The following is an 18,268-nucleotide window of genomic DNA, read 5'->3' as shown; positions in this document are numbered from 1 at the left end:
CAATGCCATTTCTCAAAGGACATAGATCAAGACCAACTTGTAAAAGACACCAATTCATGGAAAAAAAAAAAAACACAAACCCACTGCACTACTTGCTTACCAAGTGAGAAACTCCACATCACTTCAACTTAAGAATGAGGATAATTTAATTAATTGGTCCAGAAGGACCTCACAAACTCCTCAGTAAAAGACGAGCTGGCCTTTACCTCTCCTTCTGTGGGGGTTCTCTCCTCATGAAGAATCACTAGATGGACAGATCTAATAGCATTAAATAAACATTCAGGGAAAGCAACACAATAGTGTTGCTGAAATACAACACTGGTAGTAATCTGACCTGTCTGGTCCATGCAGATATCAACTAACTTCCCCTTCTAGTGATACCACAAGAGAGAAAGCTTAATGAGTGAAGGACTGGAGCGGAATATGTAGCACCTGGGTTCTCTTCTCAGCTTTCCAGCTGACTTGCTGTTGCACCTGAAGTCATGTCATTTCTTTATCTCCACTCCCATCCTGCTTGTTTTCATTATTAGCTATAAGTATTGCAAAGTCAGAACCACCTTCTACTATGGTTTTTTCCAGGGCCCTCATCTGTTTCTGTGGCACAGTTAGGAGTTTTGAGGCAAGTTGGCAAATCAAAGAACAAGGAACAGAGTTTACTGAAACTTTGTTTTTCACACCACCACTTCTATTGAACTATATCCTTGGATTATCTTAAAGTTACTGAGCTTGGAAAACCAGAGAGCCTTTTTTGCATTTACCTCCTTCCCTAACACCCAAAGTGGTTTTTTTAAGCAGCTTACTGGATCGGTTACTACACATATATTCTCAAACTCTAAGCAGTAAAATCTGGTTTAGGAAAGTTCAATTTGTTGTTTCTCTCCCACAAAAATATAAACCTCTTGTTTGACCATTCAAAATAAAGAACATAGCCACAAATATTTACAGTACCCAGTCAAACAACTAAGTATACAAAAGCCATGCACACAGCACAGAGATGATGCATATGTAACACTATCAGGTTATTTAATACCCTTTAAAGTCTCAACTACAGCTTTACTTACAAAGAGGCCTCTAACAATTTTCCCTGAGAAGTCAAAAAATACAAAAACAGTTGTCATTTTTTGTAAACCAAAAGGTTCCATTTTCAATATTATTGTGTCTATATGCTAAGGTAACAATGATGCTTATACATTAACCTATCAGTTATATAATAATCAACCAATTAATTATTGTCATAGAAGATATCTTAGAATTGTCTTGTAGGTAGATGCTTAATATTTTGCAACATGAATGGGGAAAAAGGGGAAAAAAAAGAATATACTAAAAACAAAGCTATCTTTCAAATACTTAAGTTAAATAAAAATGACACATTACTGCAACTGCCACTGAAAAGAGTGGCAATAAACTTTGACTGCAAAGGGCGATGAGAATGTGTGTATTCATGATGGCATTCCCTGAAGAAAGAAACCATGTGGAGGATCCAAACTAATCTGTATTGCACGGGACGAATGTACACCCACTGGGACGAATGTACACACTGGAATTATGGACCACAGCAGGATCAGGATAAACAGAGCAGGTACAGGTTGCCATAAGTCCATCGGTTATTTTCATTCCCTGACACAATTGGCCCCTACATCCACCATCAAGATTTAAGTTGGGTGATGGTAAAACTGAGGAGGGAATTAAGCCCAAGAAAACACATACCCAAGTGACAGTGTGACACAGAATTTTTTTTGATTTCTTAACTGAAATTTCAGATCTCCCTCCTCAGAAAACTGTAATCTAGCATAGGTTGCTTTAATTAGAGAAAGGATATGATGAAAACATGGCTCCACGTGAACAGTGCTGCATATCCAAAATGACTGTAGCCCTTCCTTCCATCCAGTTTAGCAAGAAACATTCAGCACTGCGCAATGACTTCTCACTTGTTTATTGCTGCAGCAAATGTTTGCTGCAATGTGAATGACATGCTGAACATACCACAAACAGTAAAACGATAGCTATTAAAACCAAAAATATCAAACGGACTGGAAAAGTATTTTGACAAGGAGGAAACATTAAACCAAGTCTTTGTAGCATTTGCTAAATACAGAGGCTCATCATATTTCAGGCCATTTGTATTTAATTGTCCTTTCATCTGAAGAGCGGTGGATATGAATGCACATCAGGCAGCAGATGAGTCAGATGTTCTGAAGAGGTCCAATCAAGGACGCCCCACAACACAAGAGCACTGCATGCATAATGTCTCACACAACTGACTTCGGCTACAGCCTGAAGTTTCTTTTCAGTGCCTCATCCTAGTCCATGGTGGTTATGCACCAAAGCATTGAGAAAAAAATAATAAATAGACCTGCAGTCGCATAATTCAAGAAGTTTAAACGCATGAGACTCCAGGAACATGATGTCCACACACTCTTTTAAAGCTGCCAGAAAGACATACTCAGATTAGTAGATAATTATCCAAAACCCAGGATTTTGTTTTTCTGTTGTTTCAACTGAGAAAAATGAAGTGCTCATATTTCTCAAGGTCAACGCTTCCAAATAAGTTTGTCAGGTAACGTCAAACTCACCATGGAATGGGTCACTCACAACACTTCAAAAATCAGGTTTTGGAGTGGTAGACAGACACAGACATTATATCAATTTCAGCACAAAGAAAGGAGAATCCCTGGTCTTTGGTGCAGAAAGCAGGTAAGCCATGGGCATGGAGACAAGGAGCAGTACAGGAGGCTAAATTTACTGCACTGTCCTTGAGGTAAACTAGTGTGCCTTTTATACTGTCCTCCAATCCTTAGATTAGTTTCTCCATTTTGGTTTTAACAATATTAACTGAAGTGCAGAGGCAATCAGCAGACCACAACTTTGCCAAAAATTCAGTTGAATCATTAAAAGTGATTTATAAAAATAGACCGTGGATAAAAATCATTAGTTGTAATCCTCAAGTGTTAAACTGGCTCTCTGCATTAAACATGCAAATTGGAATTGTTAATTCAAGGTAAACACAGAAAAGAACTCATCCTCTCTGTATTCAGCTCTCAAATCAAGCCTCATCTCCGTACAACAACAAATGGAAAAAGGGATAACTTGTGTGTAAACGAAAACCAGCTCACACTCTACATAGCCTACATACTGCAATTTAATGCATTTTAAAGTATAAATTCTAGCTCTGGCATTATTTTGTAATCTTGAAGTGAAGCAATTTAGGCTCTTATCATGTGCTTTTTCCTTTTCTCATCAACACAGCTCCTCTTAGAGTACAAATGATGCTAGCTCTTGATCATGCTCTTCTTAAATCATCTTCATGCTGTTCGCTCTGCAAAGAATGATGTCTGCTCCAGAACACTGCCATCGCTAATCACTCAAATCAGGTCTCTCATAGGTCTATAAGGAGGAACAGCACTGAGGGCAGCAGAATGAAGATGAGATTGTTTTTCTCTTCCTTTTCAAGGAATATACCTGAATGCATCCCTTTCCTTCACCTTCATGGACTACTCGTCCTGCCAAGCATAAGTTCCCCTGTGCAAAAGCTATGGCTGCCATGGCTTTGTATTGTATGAGAAACGACAGAACTACATACTTGAAGCATTGCCCAAAGCACAAATTAAAAACAGCGTGAAACAGATTCAACAGTGGTGTTCTCTATAGATATCTAGTGACAAAAGCAGGGACACCTGTCTCAGTAAGAAAGCTGTTTGAGACTCAGTGGAGTCAACACTGACTAACCAAATTATTCACTACTGCAGCACCCTGGGCTCTGAAGCTCCACTTCACATCTGTGAGTGCACACATTCACACAACACTGATGATGGGAATGGGCAGAGGCTGACTCTTCTAAAGTCTCGCCATGGGAGTCTACCAGGAGGCAGAGATGCAGTACGTACATTGCAGCTGAAGCTGTCAATCTGTACTTACCCCTTGCATTTTGACTGCCAGCTACCCCACAGGGAGATGCATACCTTTTGATTCCTTATCTGCCCAGATGGGACCTGTACATTGCCTGCCAAAAGGCCAATTGCCATATGCTGCTTCTCAGCCACTAAAAAGCCAAGAAAATGGTTTGTAGGCAGTACAGGTTGCATGTTGTGTCAGACTACAGCAAACAACTTGAGTGAAGTTTTCTTTCCGATCATCTTTATGCTTGAGGATAAATCACTTTGTATCAAATTAGCCATATGAAAAGAAAGCCTCCAATATCACTCAAGGATGTTATAAGGTAGAGAAATATTCTAGAAGCTGCAGCATTATTATTTATCAGCTAGAGAAAGGCCATTGGCTAAACTGTTACAGAGGGCTTCAGACAAAAGTAGCACTGCAACTGGGCAGGGTCCCAGCCCATCTGCTAGGCTGTATTGCAGGTGCAACTATCTCCTGCACACATTGATATCTGAGAGAACTTGGCATCTTCTGCTAATGGTAACTCTGGTTCCACCAAGGAAAAATCAGTTTCTGAATGCAAAAGCCTTTTAAGAAATTTGAAATAATTGAATCGTATTAACTTCTGAGTTTACACGAAGAGCAGCGAGGGCTTGTGCTGCAGTATTTGAAAAGGTTCTATTAGGAAATTGTTCTGATTATTTTAATGCACCCAAAAAAAAAAAAACACCTGGGGAAAAAAATGATAATTTTCTTCTTTACCTGAGATGCTCCATTTAGGCAAGGCACTGAAATAGGGATGTTACACAACAGCTCCAAGCGTTGTTCAGATGCTATGCACGCCTCCTGCCCGTCGGGAACCACTGCATGCCTTCCAAGTTGCCCATAGTCTGCTCTGCCCCAGGTGTACACCTTGCCAGTTTCTAAACACAAAACACATTTCAAGATTACTTATTCACTATGTTCCTGGAACATCTGGATACCAATTTAAAACTAGAACAACACTTCTTAATGCATCTTATCTAACGCTTCAAAAACCTAGTGAAAACTTACTTCTGGTAGTTTTCAAGTAGAAGACTACTTCTGGTAGTCTTCAAGTAGAAGACAAAAAAATATTAAAACCAGCTAAAGACATATTATGATGTAATTCTGTGCAGTTACTCAAACTTCATTAACTTGTTTTCTAGCAGAATAACATCTGTAGGGTGGCCTGGGCTATAAATGAAACCATGTCAGTAGAGCTGCATAACCTGGACATTCTGCATACAATATATATACACTTTGGTTATACAAAGGACATATTTTTAGCTTACCAGAAGCACACACAAAACAGCTTATTCTAAAACATAAAAGATTCCTCTCTATTCCCAGTCCTTGCCACACAGACATCCATCGCATGTCCTCTATTTAACATACAGTTTATGTTTTCCTGATAGAAGTTACCTTCTGTCACAACTTCTGTTAGCAGAGTAACAGCCCCCAAGACAGCAACTGGTTAGTCAGGAACACCACCACAGCTGTCATTAAACATTGGCAATGCACTGGTTCGTTTTCACAGGAATCACGTTGGCCAAGGAAAGATAACTTTAAATGAAATCAGCACTATATGGATCACCCTTCTTTCCACGTATTATACCAGGTTCACTGCTGTGGGACTGACACCCAAAAGTCCATTCTCCAGTATGGATAACATCCATAAAGCAATTATTTTTACCTTCAGTTCCCAATATTAAAAAAACCCACAAAACAAAACAAAAAAAAAACACAAAAAAAAACCCAAAAAACCCCAACAACAAAAAAAACACCCAAAACCACACCACCCAAACCAAAACACAGCCTTATTTTCTTAATGAAGTAACTAGATCTCTCCAGGTAAACTGTCCCTTCTGGACTTCCAATTAAAAAAAAAGTTATATATGCACAGTATAAACAGTATGTTCTCAACTCCGTTTTGACTAGAAGCAGCAACCTGCATTCCAGCCCAGAAGGAAGCCTGCAAGGACCTTGAGTTACATACACATTTCAGCCAAGCCTCAAACTCCTCTCCAGAACTGAACTCAAGTCATCAAGTTATAAGCCAAATGATACGGATTTGAGGAAAATACGGTCAAGTCAAGCAAGTCAGCTTCAACACATACACTTCTTCCCTTGTCAGTCAGTACAGACATATCCCACAGAGGGGTCAGGAGCAGGGGGTACCGGTCACACCGCCCAAAGATGACAATTGAGGGTTTTCTTAACACATGCCATAACACAAACTTTCAGAAACCTGAACACCTCCCTTTTCCTTTGGGTGCCGTTAAACTGTCTTGAAGGGGACACAGATGGGCACTGCTGGTTTGTGGAGTTTAAGCTGATAATGTACCTCGTAAATAAACTGGAAACTTCTAACTTTGTGTATTTAAACAGACAAGAAGTATATGCGTTTTCCTTGGAAATCTTCTAGCAGTGGTATCTTTTACTCCAATCTTTGCAACAGTTTTTCAGATGCATTCTCTCAGTTCACTGATAATGCTTCCTCTGAAATAATTAAGTGATAAAATTAGTTGTCCTTTTCTCTCAAGGGCACAAATGCTTTCTTCCTTTGGAGCTTCCTAGCTCCAAAAGGGAAAAGTTGAAACCAGTCACATACTACTTTCGATATAAGTGAGGTCTTTCAATATATAGCTTCATTTTTTTACATTAAAGCATTAAAACAAGTTTCATTAAGAGAACTACCACTATACCTTACAGAGATCATGAAAACAGTTTGCAGTTTAAAAACATGCTTGTTCTAGAGGTAATATATTTACTTTGCAATTTGTATAGATCTCTGCTAAGAACATCTGCAGCTACCAAAATGTTGCGAGAAGTCTCCCACATCAGTATGTTACATAGCAAATTTAAATGTAGACTAACATCAGACCAGGTTACTACTCCTATCCAGAACCCTATTAGTGGACTGGAAAAGGATAGGCAGGCTGCTCTATTTTGTATCAACTACAAGAACTGAAGCTGATTTTTATGAAATTCAAAGCCAGAAAGAATTTCTTTAGCATCTAGTTAGATTATTAATATACTACAGGCTCTCAAGCGCTACCAGACATTGCTGTATTGATCCCAAGGACCATAGTTTAACTAAAGCATTTCAACTCTTGGAAGCCAAAAGCATCAAGTGCTACAGGCAAAAATGTCAGCAACCCCCAAGGCCTCTGGAAAGGCAAGCAGTGCATTTGATAATACAGACCCAGATCTTCACACACATTCTATAGCACTATCCTGTACACAGGGGTAGCAGAGGTTCCTCTCAAGACTGACTTTTGGGGAAAAAAATTCTTTCCCCAACCAAATCTGGTGCTCTGTCTGGGCCGAGACATGAACAAGAAACTCCAGCCACTCATATAACAAAAACGATCCTTTGCATCATCACGTCAGGGTACTGCTCCACCTTGTCTCAAGTCTTGTCTGCTGCTGGAATCTGGATTCAGATGAAGGCGGTCTAAAATCTCAACACACACCTGACCAGTTACTCACTGAGAAAATAATTTTCCCACCCTGCCAGTGACCAGCAGAAGCCAGGGAGCAGCTGACACCACCACCGTCTTGATGGCGAGCTGCTAGAGCAAGTTCTGTGCAAAGCAAGCAATTCTGTTCCCCTCTGCCAAGGGCCTGTGAAAGGTGGAGAAAAGTGCAGTGATCTACAGCTTCCCCGACTGCAAGATCAGAGCAAAATAACCACGACCACCTACTCTGAAGTCAAACTGAACTGCATACGTAATTTCCCCTTATGAATTAAGGGCTAGCAAGTCCATCATCTGCCTCAAGCTGCTGCCTCCATGTTTAACTGTTTTTACTTTTCAGAAACCATCCCTCTTTTCAACAGGATTAATTTGTCTAACTACAGTTGCCATCAGCTGCTTATTGTGTCTTTATCAGTGACTGGAAAAAGCCCCTCTCTCCACTATCTAGTATCTTTTCTATGTGCCAGGGTCTATACAAGTTTGGTCTTTTTTTCTACTACACCGTGGGTATTGGTCTCCTTAAGCTTCACTCTGCAATTCTGTTATTGGATCAATTTTTGAGACCCTACACTGAAATTTCAACAGTAACAACAGGTTGAAATGCAAGTAATAGAACTGGAAACAGTAAGATCACAATGGTTTTATTAAGCTTTACAAAGGCTTTGAAGTATGCTCATCTCTATTATTGCAAATTATTTCAGTAAATTCAGTGGAACTGAAGAATGCAAGCATATTTGAAGGATTAAAACCAGACAACAATACTGCTTAGCTACAATAAAACACCTTCCATCCACAGATTCAATTTTCTTTCACTGGACAAGCAAGCACAGAATTACTTACACATGCAAAACCAAACAGAGCCTTTAGGAGAACGTAAACTGTTTCTGTTTACAAACAGAAACAATTGTAATTAACTTTCTCCTTTTTGCCACTCTAAGGGAAACAAGTTTCAGGTGGTTATTGGTAGGCAAACATTAAAAAAAAATTAAAGCCAGATAAATTAATTTTTTGCTTTTAGGAAGAACCTCTTGAATGCCCAAAGATTAGGTAAGCAACCAGTTCCTTCTCAGCGCTCATGAACTCAGTTCTCACTTCTAATCCACAGAAATTCACTCCCTAGACTTGCTCCTGTTTGGTGAGCATTCCCCTTCCCATGCTCAGTCTCCTGCTAATGGTCAATCATTCCTAATGAACACACCTGCCTACGAATCCTTTGAAAAAAAATTAAATCTGTCTTTTCTGTGAAAGAACCTAACAGAAGCTGATTTAGAAGTGTCTTGTCTATGAAATACTAATTATATTTTTAGCAAACAAACAAAACAAACAAAAAAATCAGTCTCAAGTGGAAATTTCAGGCTGAAACAAACACCAATGCATGGAAAATTCCAGCCAAAAAGGTTAAAGTCTCATCAAAATCCTAAGCAAAAGAAAGCACTGAGTTATGACAGAAAGCATTAAGCAATTGTAATGAGAGATATTGCTATTGTGCTGCTTATAATATAGATGGTATTTTAAAATGTTCTAAGAATATTTGAGAAAGAGACATTACTCATACAGAGGAAGGAGGTTGCAGGATGAATTACTTAAGAATGAAGAGTGATATAACAAGGAGTGTTGGTCTAATATTAGAATAGAACAGATTTTAATTAGAAGTCAGGAAAACATACACAGTGATGAGTCAACTGGACAGAGTACATCAACCATGGAAGTGGCTGAGGCATCAGAAAATGAGATATTTCATACCAGACTTTATACAGTAAGAGGGCACAAAAGGCGGGAGTTATTTCTACAACTTGTGTGCAAGAAAGAAGCATACAGTGTTGGAAAGCTTTTCCAGTTCTTCTAAGATACTAACAATGCTTCCTAAGACCTTGATCTTGCCATGTTCTGAGCACGGAGGCTCCAATTCCAAAAGGCACTTCAACTCCTCAACTGTGAACATCCACATTGTCCCAGATGACTTCATTGTAACTGTCCCTTTTTTCAGCAGGCAAATGCTACATCAAATAAAGGCCAGAGGGTTCAATACCATTTGGAATTAAGGAGTAATGGATATAATTCATGGATCCTGTGTACATTCCAGTGTACAACTTGAATGAAACATACAGTACAGGAGTTCAGAGAGCTACAAGAAAAGGACAGAGGTCAGAAGACTTTTAAGAAAAACTTCCCAACAGCCCCTTAAGCAAATAGTACATACAACTATGTATGCTACATCATTTGAGATTCTACATGGTCATACAGATCTAGTTTCCTCCTGCTCTTTGAACTGTAAACACAGCAGTCTGCATCAGTATACCTACAGCAGCAAATCATCTGAAACACATACTCACGTCCCTCACAGAATACGGATGAAGGTATGTGCGTATTCAAGTGCTTGCAGCACTACTCTAGCACTCCACTATCAGAAAGGCTCCTTTGCATTTTCTTCACGTTGAGAATGGCCTCAAAATTACAAGTTCACAACCTTCGGAGTATTGCAAATCCAGCAACATTGCATAAAGCACTTCTAGTTGCTTCCTGCCTGACATTGTAGCTCTCACTGTGCTGCTTTATGGTGCTGCTGACGCTGTAAAGCATGTCATTTTTCCCTTTTAGCAGTTTCTTAATCAACCTGCTCAGCCGCATAAGTATTTGGAGACAATTACCAATTAAAAAAATGCATTTTAGTTTTAAAAACAGGTTGGTTTCTCAGTAAAACACAACAGACAAACAGGAACATTAAAACTTACTTATTTTCACTAGATTCAGATTCATCTTTATATCAATTTTCCTGTTTTAAGATAATATCATGATTGCAGTAGTGTTATCTCCTTGAAGTCTCTATTCAGTACCCAGGCAAGCTTTGAACTATTCTTTCATAAATACTAGATGAAAGAGTTCATCTAGGCTATCTCAATTCATGGTTGCATTAACAATTACTTTTCAAATGAACTCTGGATATTCACACTGAATGCTTAATCTCATTCAGACCGGAAATACGAAGTTCTATATAAAATTCCTAATGTTTCCTTTCATATGAAAATTCACAGGAGCAGGTATTAAAAATTGACATTAGGAGCCTGCCTCTGCGTCCTCCCTGCCCCACAACAGGCAAACCAACACCTCTCCCACAATTACAAGTCTTTGCTGTCCTTCAGGACAATCACTAATGTCCTTCAACCATTCTGAGAAACTTCCTCGTCTACCTAGAAACAGCCTCTGTGCAGGGTAACCTTACACAAAAACATTCATCCATCCATCCCTAATTCCTTCTTGGCTGAAGACAGCTTTAATTCTGCAGCTGGAAACCTGGCGTCACTACCACACCTACAGTCTAACACCTGTACTTGTGCATGGTTTCAGTACAAAGCAGGATTATCTGCTCTGGCAAATGTTTAAATGGCCCCTTCATTCTTTTACATCGCATTTCAGTGTACCAGAGCTGCCCACATCTCTTAACGTCTTCTTTCTATGACCTCCTTACAGACTTCTGCATCTTTATTTAATAGGTTATGCTCCTGATTTTTTTTCCATATTCATTTATAATAGCTATTAAAAGTGTATCACTAAAACACAAATCTATGCATAGTATTGAGATCATGCCTCTTCAGGAAAATTCAGACAAAACAGCAAAAGCATTTCAGGGATGTCAGCAATAGAAAATTAGAGATCATTTCAGTCGCCATTTTCAGCCTTCTGCAGTCACAGGTTGCAATATGTATCTAGTTCAGAACAGTCCACAGAGCATCTACTCAACATGCTACAATTCACAAGGATTTCCAAGCACCCTATAAATAGGTTTAAACCTGCAACAAAAGGCCGCAAGTGCCACAGGAAGAGAACCATAAGGGCATCACCAGTCCTCCTGCAATAGCTATAGATTTATCATTTAAAACTCCTATACTCTTCAAACGGGCCAAAAATTTCTGTCATTCTGAGCTACATTAGATGTCCCCAAATCTGGTGACCAATTTAATCACAAGCGTGTGGGCAAGACAAACCAACAAGACACCTAAGGGATTTCACACCACTAGGATCAGTGGCTCATCTATGATCCAGCAAACAACTGGCTTCTCACTGTGACCCATTCCTATTGCTCAAAAAAAAAAAGAACAAAAATAAAGAGGAAATTTAAGAAATCAACCTAGAAGACAATTATGCATCATGAAAGAAAATTCATCCAACCAGGGGAGCTCTGTTGCACGGCATTAATGTAAACAAATACAGCATAAGGGAACATCATCCAGTCTCCTTTCAAAGTCTCCTGGAGATACCAAAACATTAAACATCCAGTGACTCGTACGATAATGCTATGTAATGGAAAATACTCGGCTAGGCAGGTAAAGCTATGAGGATGTGAGAGACTCTCCAAAAGAAGACACTGGGACTGTGACAGCCTTTTAGCACAGACAAAAAGGTTCAAAGCACAGACTGAGAACTCCTTAGGCAACAGTTTACACCAAAACAGCTTGAGAAACTTTGGACCCAAATAGTTGTTCTCACCCCTAGGCCACCAGCCTTCATTGTGCTTGAACTACTTGTGACGGGGAAGGTAAACCAAGCCAAGGAATCGATCTGGCTGAAAAATAGCCTTGGGAAATGGGAGCTTGGCAACAGCAAATATTGCTAAAGGCAGTACTGTATTAAGTCAATTTAATATTCTGTATGATAGGCTAGCAATAACTTGCAGTTTCACATGACATGCTAAGTTTATCATGCACTTTACCAACAGATCCGTCTTTATCAGGACTGTCCACACCATTAAACATCTAAACAACTTTGCCTTTCATTCATTAAAAAACAAGTATGCTTTTTCTTTTTTGCTTCCATAGTTACACCAAGTTATGTCTCAAGATGGGCAACGTTCAGTTAATGGGATTATTCACATACATAATAGCATGCTTCACTGCTTTGAAAGATTGGACAAAAATAACTTTGGAGTATGGCACATTTCAAGACTCTCAAGATACCTTGGAAGTCCTGCCTCTGGGTTTGGATGTTAGATGGGATAAAGGTTTTTTGTTTTGCTTTTAGAGGAGAGACTAGAAACATGAAGTACCATACAAAGCTCTGAATAAACTGAAAGAAAAATTAAAATGTAAGAAGATAAATGCTTGTAAAATTGTGTTCATGCTGCTGGTATCAAACAGATATATGGCTCAAAAAAGAAAATGCGGGGGGGGGGGGGGGGGGGGGGCAGGTCATGAAGTCCATGCAATCATGAAACAAAGCTGGGGAAGAGGGGTGGGGGCAGGGGGCGATGTTAAAGCACCTATCACACTTTGCATTCATCCTGCAAGATGAGAAAATTCCCTTCTCATTTCTCTCCACCCATGATTAGAGAGTCATGACTGCCTCACCAGCTGTGCCTCTGGCTCATTTTAAATTCAAACTACGATACATATCTCACTTTTAGACTTTTAATAGCAATGCTTTAAAATGCAGATTGCTGGCTAAATTTAGTTACATGATTAAAAACAAATCTAACTCATCTCTACAGAGCAAACAGAACTGCTGCATTCAAGGTTCAATAGAGGACCTAACTCTTCATCTAAAAACAAAGTCCTAACAAAAAGAAGAAAAAAAAAAAGAAAATCAAAGCACAATTTAGTGATGCCTCTAAAAAAGCAGGATGCATAAAACATTAACCAGCTATGGAAAACTATCTGTAAATGCATCATAGTATACCATAGGGTTTTTGTTCTGTACTTCTGCAAATAAATTCTGCACTATGCTACTACAGCAGTATGAGTCATACACTTTTACTGACATTCTATATTTATATCTCCATGCCCTTCTGCACTATTATATGCTTTCTTCCATATAGGTGTCCCTAACCTGGAATTTCCTTTCTTCTGCAGTTCAGCATCTCTTCCTCTAACATTCCCCAGAAAACTGAATAGATACTTCTTTCTAAGCACTTACTCAATCCTTTCTGGACACCATTTTGAAAAAAGCAACACCCTTGAACTATTATAACACAACGCACATGCTTTTATTTGTTCATAATTATTTTCTTGTGTCTTATTTCCTTCCTCTTTGTCTGTAAATGGACTGCTCAGGCACTTATCCCCTTTGAGGCAAGGTCCGAGTCTTATTTCATTAGACTTAATACAGTACAGTGCTACAGGAAATCTTATTCAGAGATTACAAATTACAATATATCCATGTCTTCTAGAACATTTTAAGAAAAGCATTACCTATACCTCCAATCTTGCAAACATTTGTGAATCTGCCTAATTTGGAGAATGCAAGTGATTCTGCTACTCTCAATATCCTGTTGCCATCTGAGCCTATCTAAGAAGGAACAGGCATCTGTCTACAAGAGATAAACAAAGTGAAGGTAATTAAGTTCCCAGTGCTAACATTTGCCTTGTCAAAAGACTCGAGGGCATGCTGTGGAAAGACAGACACAGAAATACCACAAGAAATGCTCTGGAATGGCAGTCTGAAGAAGAACTGGGCTTTTCTGCTGTTGTCCACAAGATGCATTCCCAAGAACAAATACTGAGAGACCATTTGCACAGAGACTTCACTAGATAACAAGCCTCAGACATGCATGATTCTGAAGAGTAGGAGTCACAATACCTACAATGAAATAGGAAGCATTATAAAAATAGATGACTAATCCTGAGACTTGCTAAATGGCTCTAACTTTCTCAGCAGCTCCAAAAGCAGCTGAGTTCCACATCCAATGGAGTTCAACCGTAACTGTGTGCTGTTCTTAAGAAATAAAGCACAAAGAACAGAACAGTATCACAAAACCAACTATGGCACCTCCAGAGCCTCCCAGGAGATCACCCCGCTTGTTCAGAGTCAGAACCATTAGAACAGCAACTACAATTGACTAAGACAGAGTGGGCTGTTCACCTCAAATAACGAGCAGCTGTAACTGCAGCATTCTCACTAACAGGAGGAACAAAACAGTCTAAAAGAGGATGGGAAGGAAAATCCATGACCTTTGAAGTCAAGAGATGAATAATGAGCAATAAGGTGATGTATTCCCTCTGGAATATTATCCCCATTTTTCCCTACACCCAAGAGAGACTGAGTTTAAGAAGGGGGGGTGGGGCAGGGAGCAGGAATCACAAGATTCCACCTCCAACTATGCATGGGCAAGATGCTTAACATCAAGGAGACTGCAGGGACAGAGGGGACAAAGGTGTAAATAGCTACATAATGGTGAAAGTATCTAAATGCCATTTATGCCCCCCAAAAATTCCATCATCTACATGAGTGTGCTAACCAGCTAGCAGAGCTCCCTTTGATGCCTGCCTTCTTGTTCCAGCTCAGACCTCTAACTCATTAGAATTCACATATTAAGAGACTGACTGTGACATGTTTCCAGCATTTCAGAGCTACAGGACACAGAGCATGAGGCAGAAGTTTAGATCTGGAAGTCTAAAAATTTAGAAACATTTTAGAAATGTTACTACCTATGTAAATACAATGAATGCAATTCAAATCCCTCCTGTAAAGAAATCTGAAATTCCCTGCAAGGAGGGAATTCTACTAGTGAGATTTACTTCTGATGTTTACCAAATAAAGCAATAACTGTCCACAACCATCTCTGTATAACTATAGCATCTGTATTTGCTTGCAGTGCCAGCATATCTATGCTTAAGGATTACCTAAGTATGTACATGAACAGAGTTGTAATGTAAGTATTGATGTGCTATGCTGCCTGTTAATAAGAGGGCTTTAGGTTTAAAAGTGAGAGGGGAGAAAGAGAGAACTTTTCTCCTTAGGAGTAAGAAGGGAACAACAATGAAGATAAGAACTGGCTCTTCATGGCCTTCTTTTCCCTGACATTGAAAAGGATGTTGATCGAAAGAAGCAGTACCCTCCCATTCATGCTTCACAGAATACAATGAGATAGGACAGCTGGTAAAGATACCATGAGATTCCTCCTGCTCTAAAGCAGGTGGAGAGGTGGGGAAGAGTCATTGCTTTGCTCTGAAGTGAAAAGCTTAAAAAAATCAGACACTCGGAAAACAATTTTACATGTCAAGTTTGTGTCTACAGAGGATCAGTTCACTGCAGGGACTTGAATCCCAAGGGCATGGGGCGACCTGATTTTGACGAACACTGCTCCAACACAGCTCTGGTGGATTAGAGAAACTTCAAATAACTACCCTAGATTTTTAAATCAGACACATCAGCAGTTTGTTATGTTTCAACTATCAGCTTCTGCCTGCATGCATGTCCACAGTGTTTTGGGTTTGTTGTGGGTTTTTTTTTAATCTCTAGCAAGGTGAGCAAGCAAGAAGAGACAAGCACAAAAGAATTTAACACCTTCCTGTGTGACTTGTCAGGATGATCCTTCAATCAAGACGAAATTCTAGTAATCCACACTACCACCCTTATACTGTCCCCATAGCCTGACCCATACCCTCTTCTGGCAGTTTTATTGTCCACTTTCTTTTAAATGAACTGCTTTGGCTCTAGTCGGCTGTGTCACTAGAAGGCACAAGCCTGAAAGAAAAAACATTTGTGTACAGGCAAATTCCGACAAAACAACCATTGGCTATTATAAGGTCCAAAACTCGAGATGAAAAATGCCAAACTGATTTTCAGTTTGCTTACTGTTTTGGGGTGGAAAGTAGGAAGACATTTTCCTAGAGGAGTTCTGTACATATATTTTTGGCAGCTTTGTAAAGGTAAGCTTTTAGAAATTCTAGAAAAATAAGATTTCCTATATTCATGATAAAAAGATCTTAGCAAAACTAACTGTCCCTGAATAGATCTTTGTCTTCACAATGTTTTGTACAATTTTTCTTTTAATTAAATGACACCAAGTAGAAGTGAGAATGAGTTATCTAAGGGAACTCCACCCCTCCTAGGGTTTCTATTCTGCTTGAATCAGATGCTAATACCTTCTTATCATCCAGGTCTTTGTCCCAAAACAGGCAACTTGTAACTATTATGATTACTTTATTCTCATTACATACTGTGTTCCTCATAATACTGGACAGAGAATAAAGCAGACCTGAACTAAATAAGCTCTTAAATCCAACAGAACATCCCCAAAACCTAAAGTGCATCCTAAGGGACATAGATAAATGCAATTCCCCTTCATCTGCAGATCTCAATCTCAGGTGTTTGGGATCCACACAGAATATACGTACCTACACTGAGAGTCAGTCTTTGCACTGAAGTTCAAATAGGAACTACAAAAAACAGAGGGAGCTGCACCTGAGTTTTAACTACCATGCTACAAACTGGACTTGAAACAGCTCCTTCTCCTCCTACACAAAAGAGGACTTAAAAAAAGAACAAATGTGTGCAAAAAAGCTTGCAAACTCCCCTTCAACATTTTCCTTGGGATAGGAATTATTTGTTTGTTCTTCAGTGCCATTGAGACTGAGCCTCACTGACCAACACGAGCTTGCCGCACAGCCGCTGGAGGCCAGCTCTGGGCCATGCCTCTGAGCAGGTACATCCAGTGCCTACTGACAGCTGTTCCTGTTCACTGGACTTCCTCAAGTTTGTTGGTTTGGCCCTCTTTAGCTTTTGGTTGCAAGTTTCTCAAGGTAGCAGGTTAATCTTGCTACGTGGTGTTAGTGCCCTCACAGTCTGTGCTACCATGCATATAATTATAAAAAAAAATGAGCATCCAAAATATACTGCCAAAATGAAAACTGATCTGGAGATCAACACCAACATAATTCAAAGTTAAACAAAACCAATATACATTCCTACTATATAGTAGGAATTAATCATAAGGTTTAGATTTCAACAATATTTATAAGCAAAGCAATATTTTTCATGGGCTGTATTAAAAAAATCATTAATCTTTTATGGAAATCAAGCCACAGAGCAGCACAGAAAAAAAAAATAGAAAGAAAACTGATTTTGCTTAAGGAACACAACAAATGTTAAAGGATATCAGTTGCTAACCACAATTGTGTATGTACGGGACTCAAGTGCTACAACATAGACGTCAGTCATGGTATTTTCAGAGCACTCAAAAATCCAGCTAAGTCAGCTGAATGCTTACAAATACACAAAAATTAAAACCCCATATACCAGAAAATACCCCATTGCACATACTTTGTTAAGACAGAGGTACAACTTCATGTTACAATAGGCACAGAGTCATTCCTAGCACTCAAACATGGACAATGTAACAAGTACATATGGCCAACTGAAATTTTTCATCACAGACTTGTGTTAGATTGTTTTATGGCTCCTCACAACTGGAATAATAAAAGCCACCAGTCTAGCTACCAAACAAAGCAAGTGGATACACTCTCCTGGAAGATCTCATCATACTTCCCAAGTATCAAAGAAGGGGAAAAAGCCCTTCTGCAAGACTACAAATCTGGTACTCAAAATTCACAGCTGTGGATATATCTCCTGTATCCTATAGCATCTTACCTCAAATTCACTATTTGAAAAGTACCTCAAGGTAACCATGAAAAGAACAAGCCAGATGGGCTTTGTGGGAGTTTTTTTCCTGTTTGTTTTTTGTTTCTTAAGAAAAAGTCCCGAAATGTACTGTTTTTCAGAAGCACTCAACTGCCACTAAGCTCTTAAAAAGCACATTATCTATGTTTAAATAGTAAGATTCATTAGCAAGCATTAAGCCTGAATAATTAATTACTAAACAGGAAATGTCATTTAAAGGTTATGAAAACAAGTATTTAAGTCTTACAATGCTACTAAGGTTAAATGAGATCTCTAGATCAATGCACATACATGCACAGATTGTGTACACATAGGCAGCTTCTTTCAGCAGTTCAGCTTAGTAATGCTTAGCTTAGTAAATGCTTAGCTTTAAATGAAGTTATTTGAAAACACAGTAGCCATTTCTCTTGTACATGTGTCCAAAGACCAACAAAACTAAGAGAGCAGCGTAAATATACACTGTATTTGGCAATCCGTTGCCATACAGATTAGTTCAGCTA

General features: G+C 39.1%; 1 protein-coding gene across 5 annotated transcripts in view; it reads right to left on the bottom strand.

Annotated features, from left to right (window-relative positions):
- Positions 1-18,268, bottom strand: part of SERGEF (secretion regulating guanine nucleotide exchange factor) — a 159,211-nt gene that overhangs the window by 117,773 nt on the left and 23,170 nt on the right. For 3 of the 5 annotated variants that reach the window (XM_075163072.1, XM_075163073.1, XM_075163075.1), the window contains one exon: positions 4,639-4,799. In XM_075163072.1, the coding sequence (XP_075019173.1) occupies positions 4,639-4,799 (161 nt within the window). Of the gene's footprint in view, positions 1-2,391; positions 2,427-3,309; positions 4,040-4,638; positions 4,800-18,268 lie in introns of those variants that run through there. The other 2 variants (XM_075163076.1, XM_075163074.1) reach the window with 2 other exon arrangements.

Source organism: Calonectris borealis, chromosome 14 (genome assembly GCF_964195595.1).
Source record: "Calonectris borealis chromosome 14, bCalBor7.hap1.2, whole genome shotgun sequence".
Classification (NCBI taxonomy): Eukaryota; Metazoa; Chordata; class Aves; order Procellariiformes; family Procellariidae; genus Calonectris; species Calonectris borealis.
This window is presented reverse-complemented; position numbering and strand designations above follow the sequence as displayed.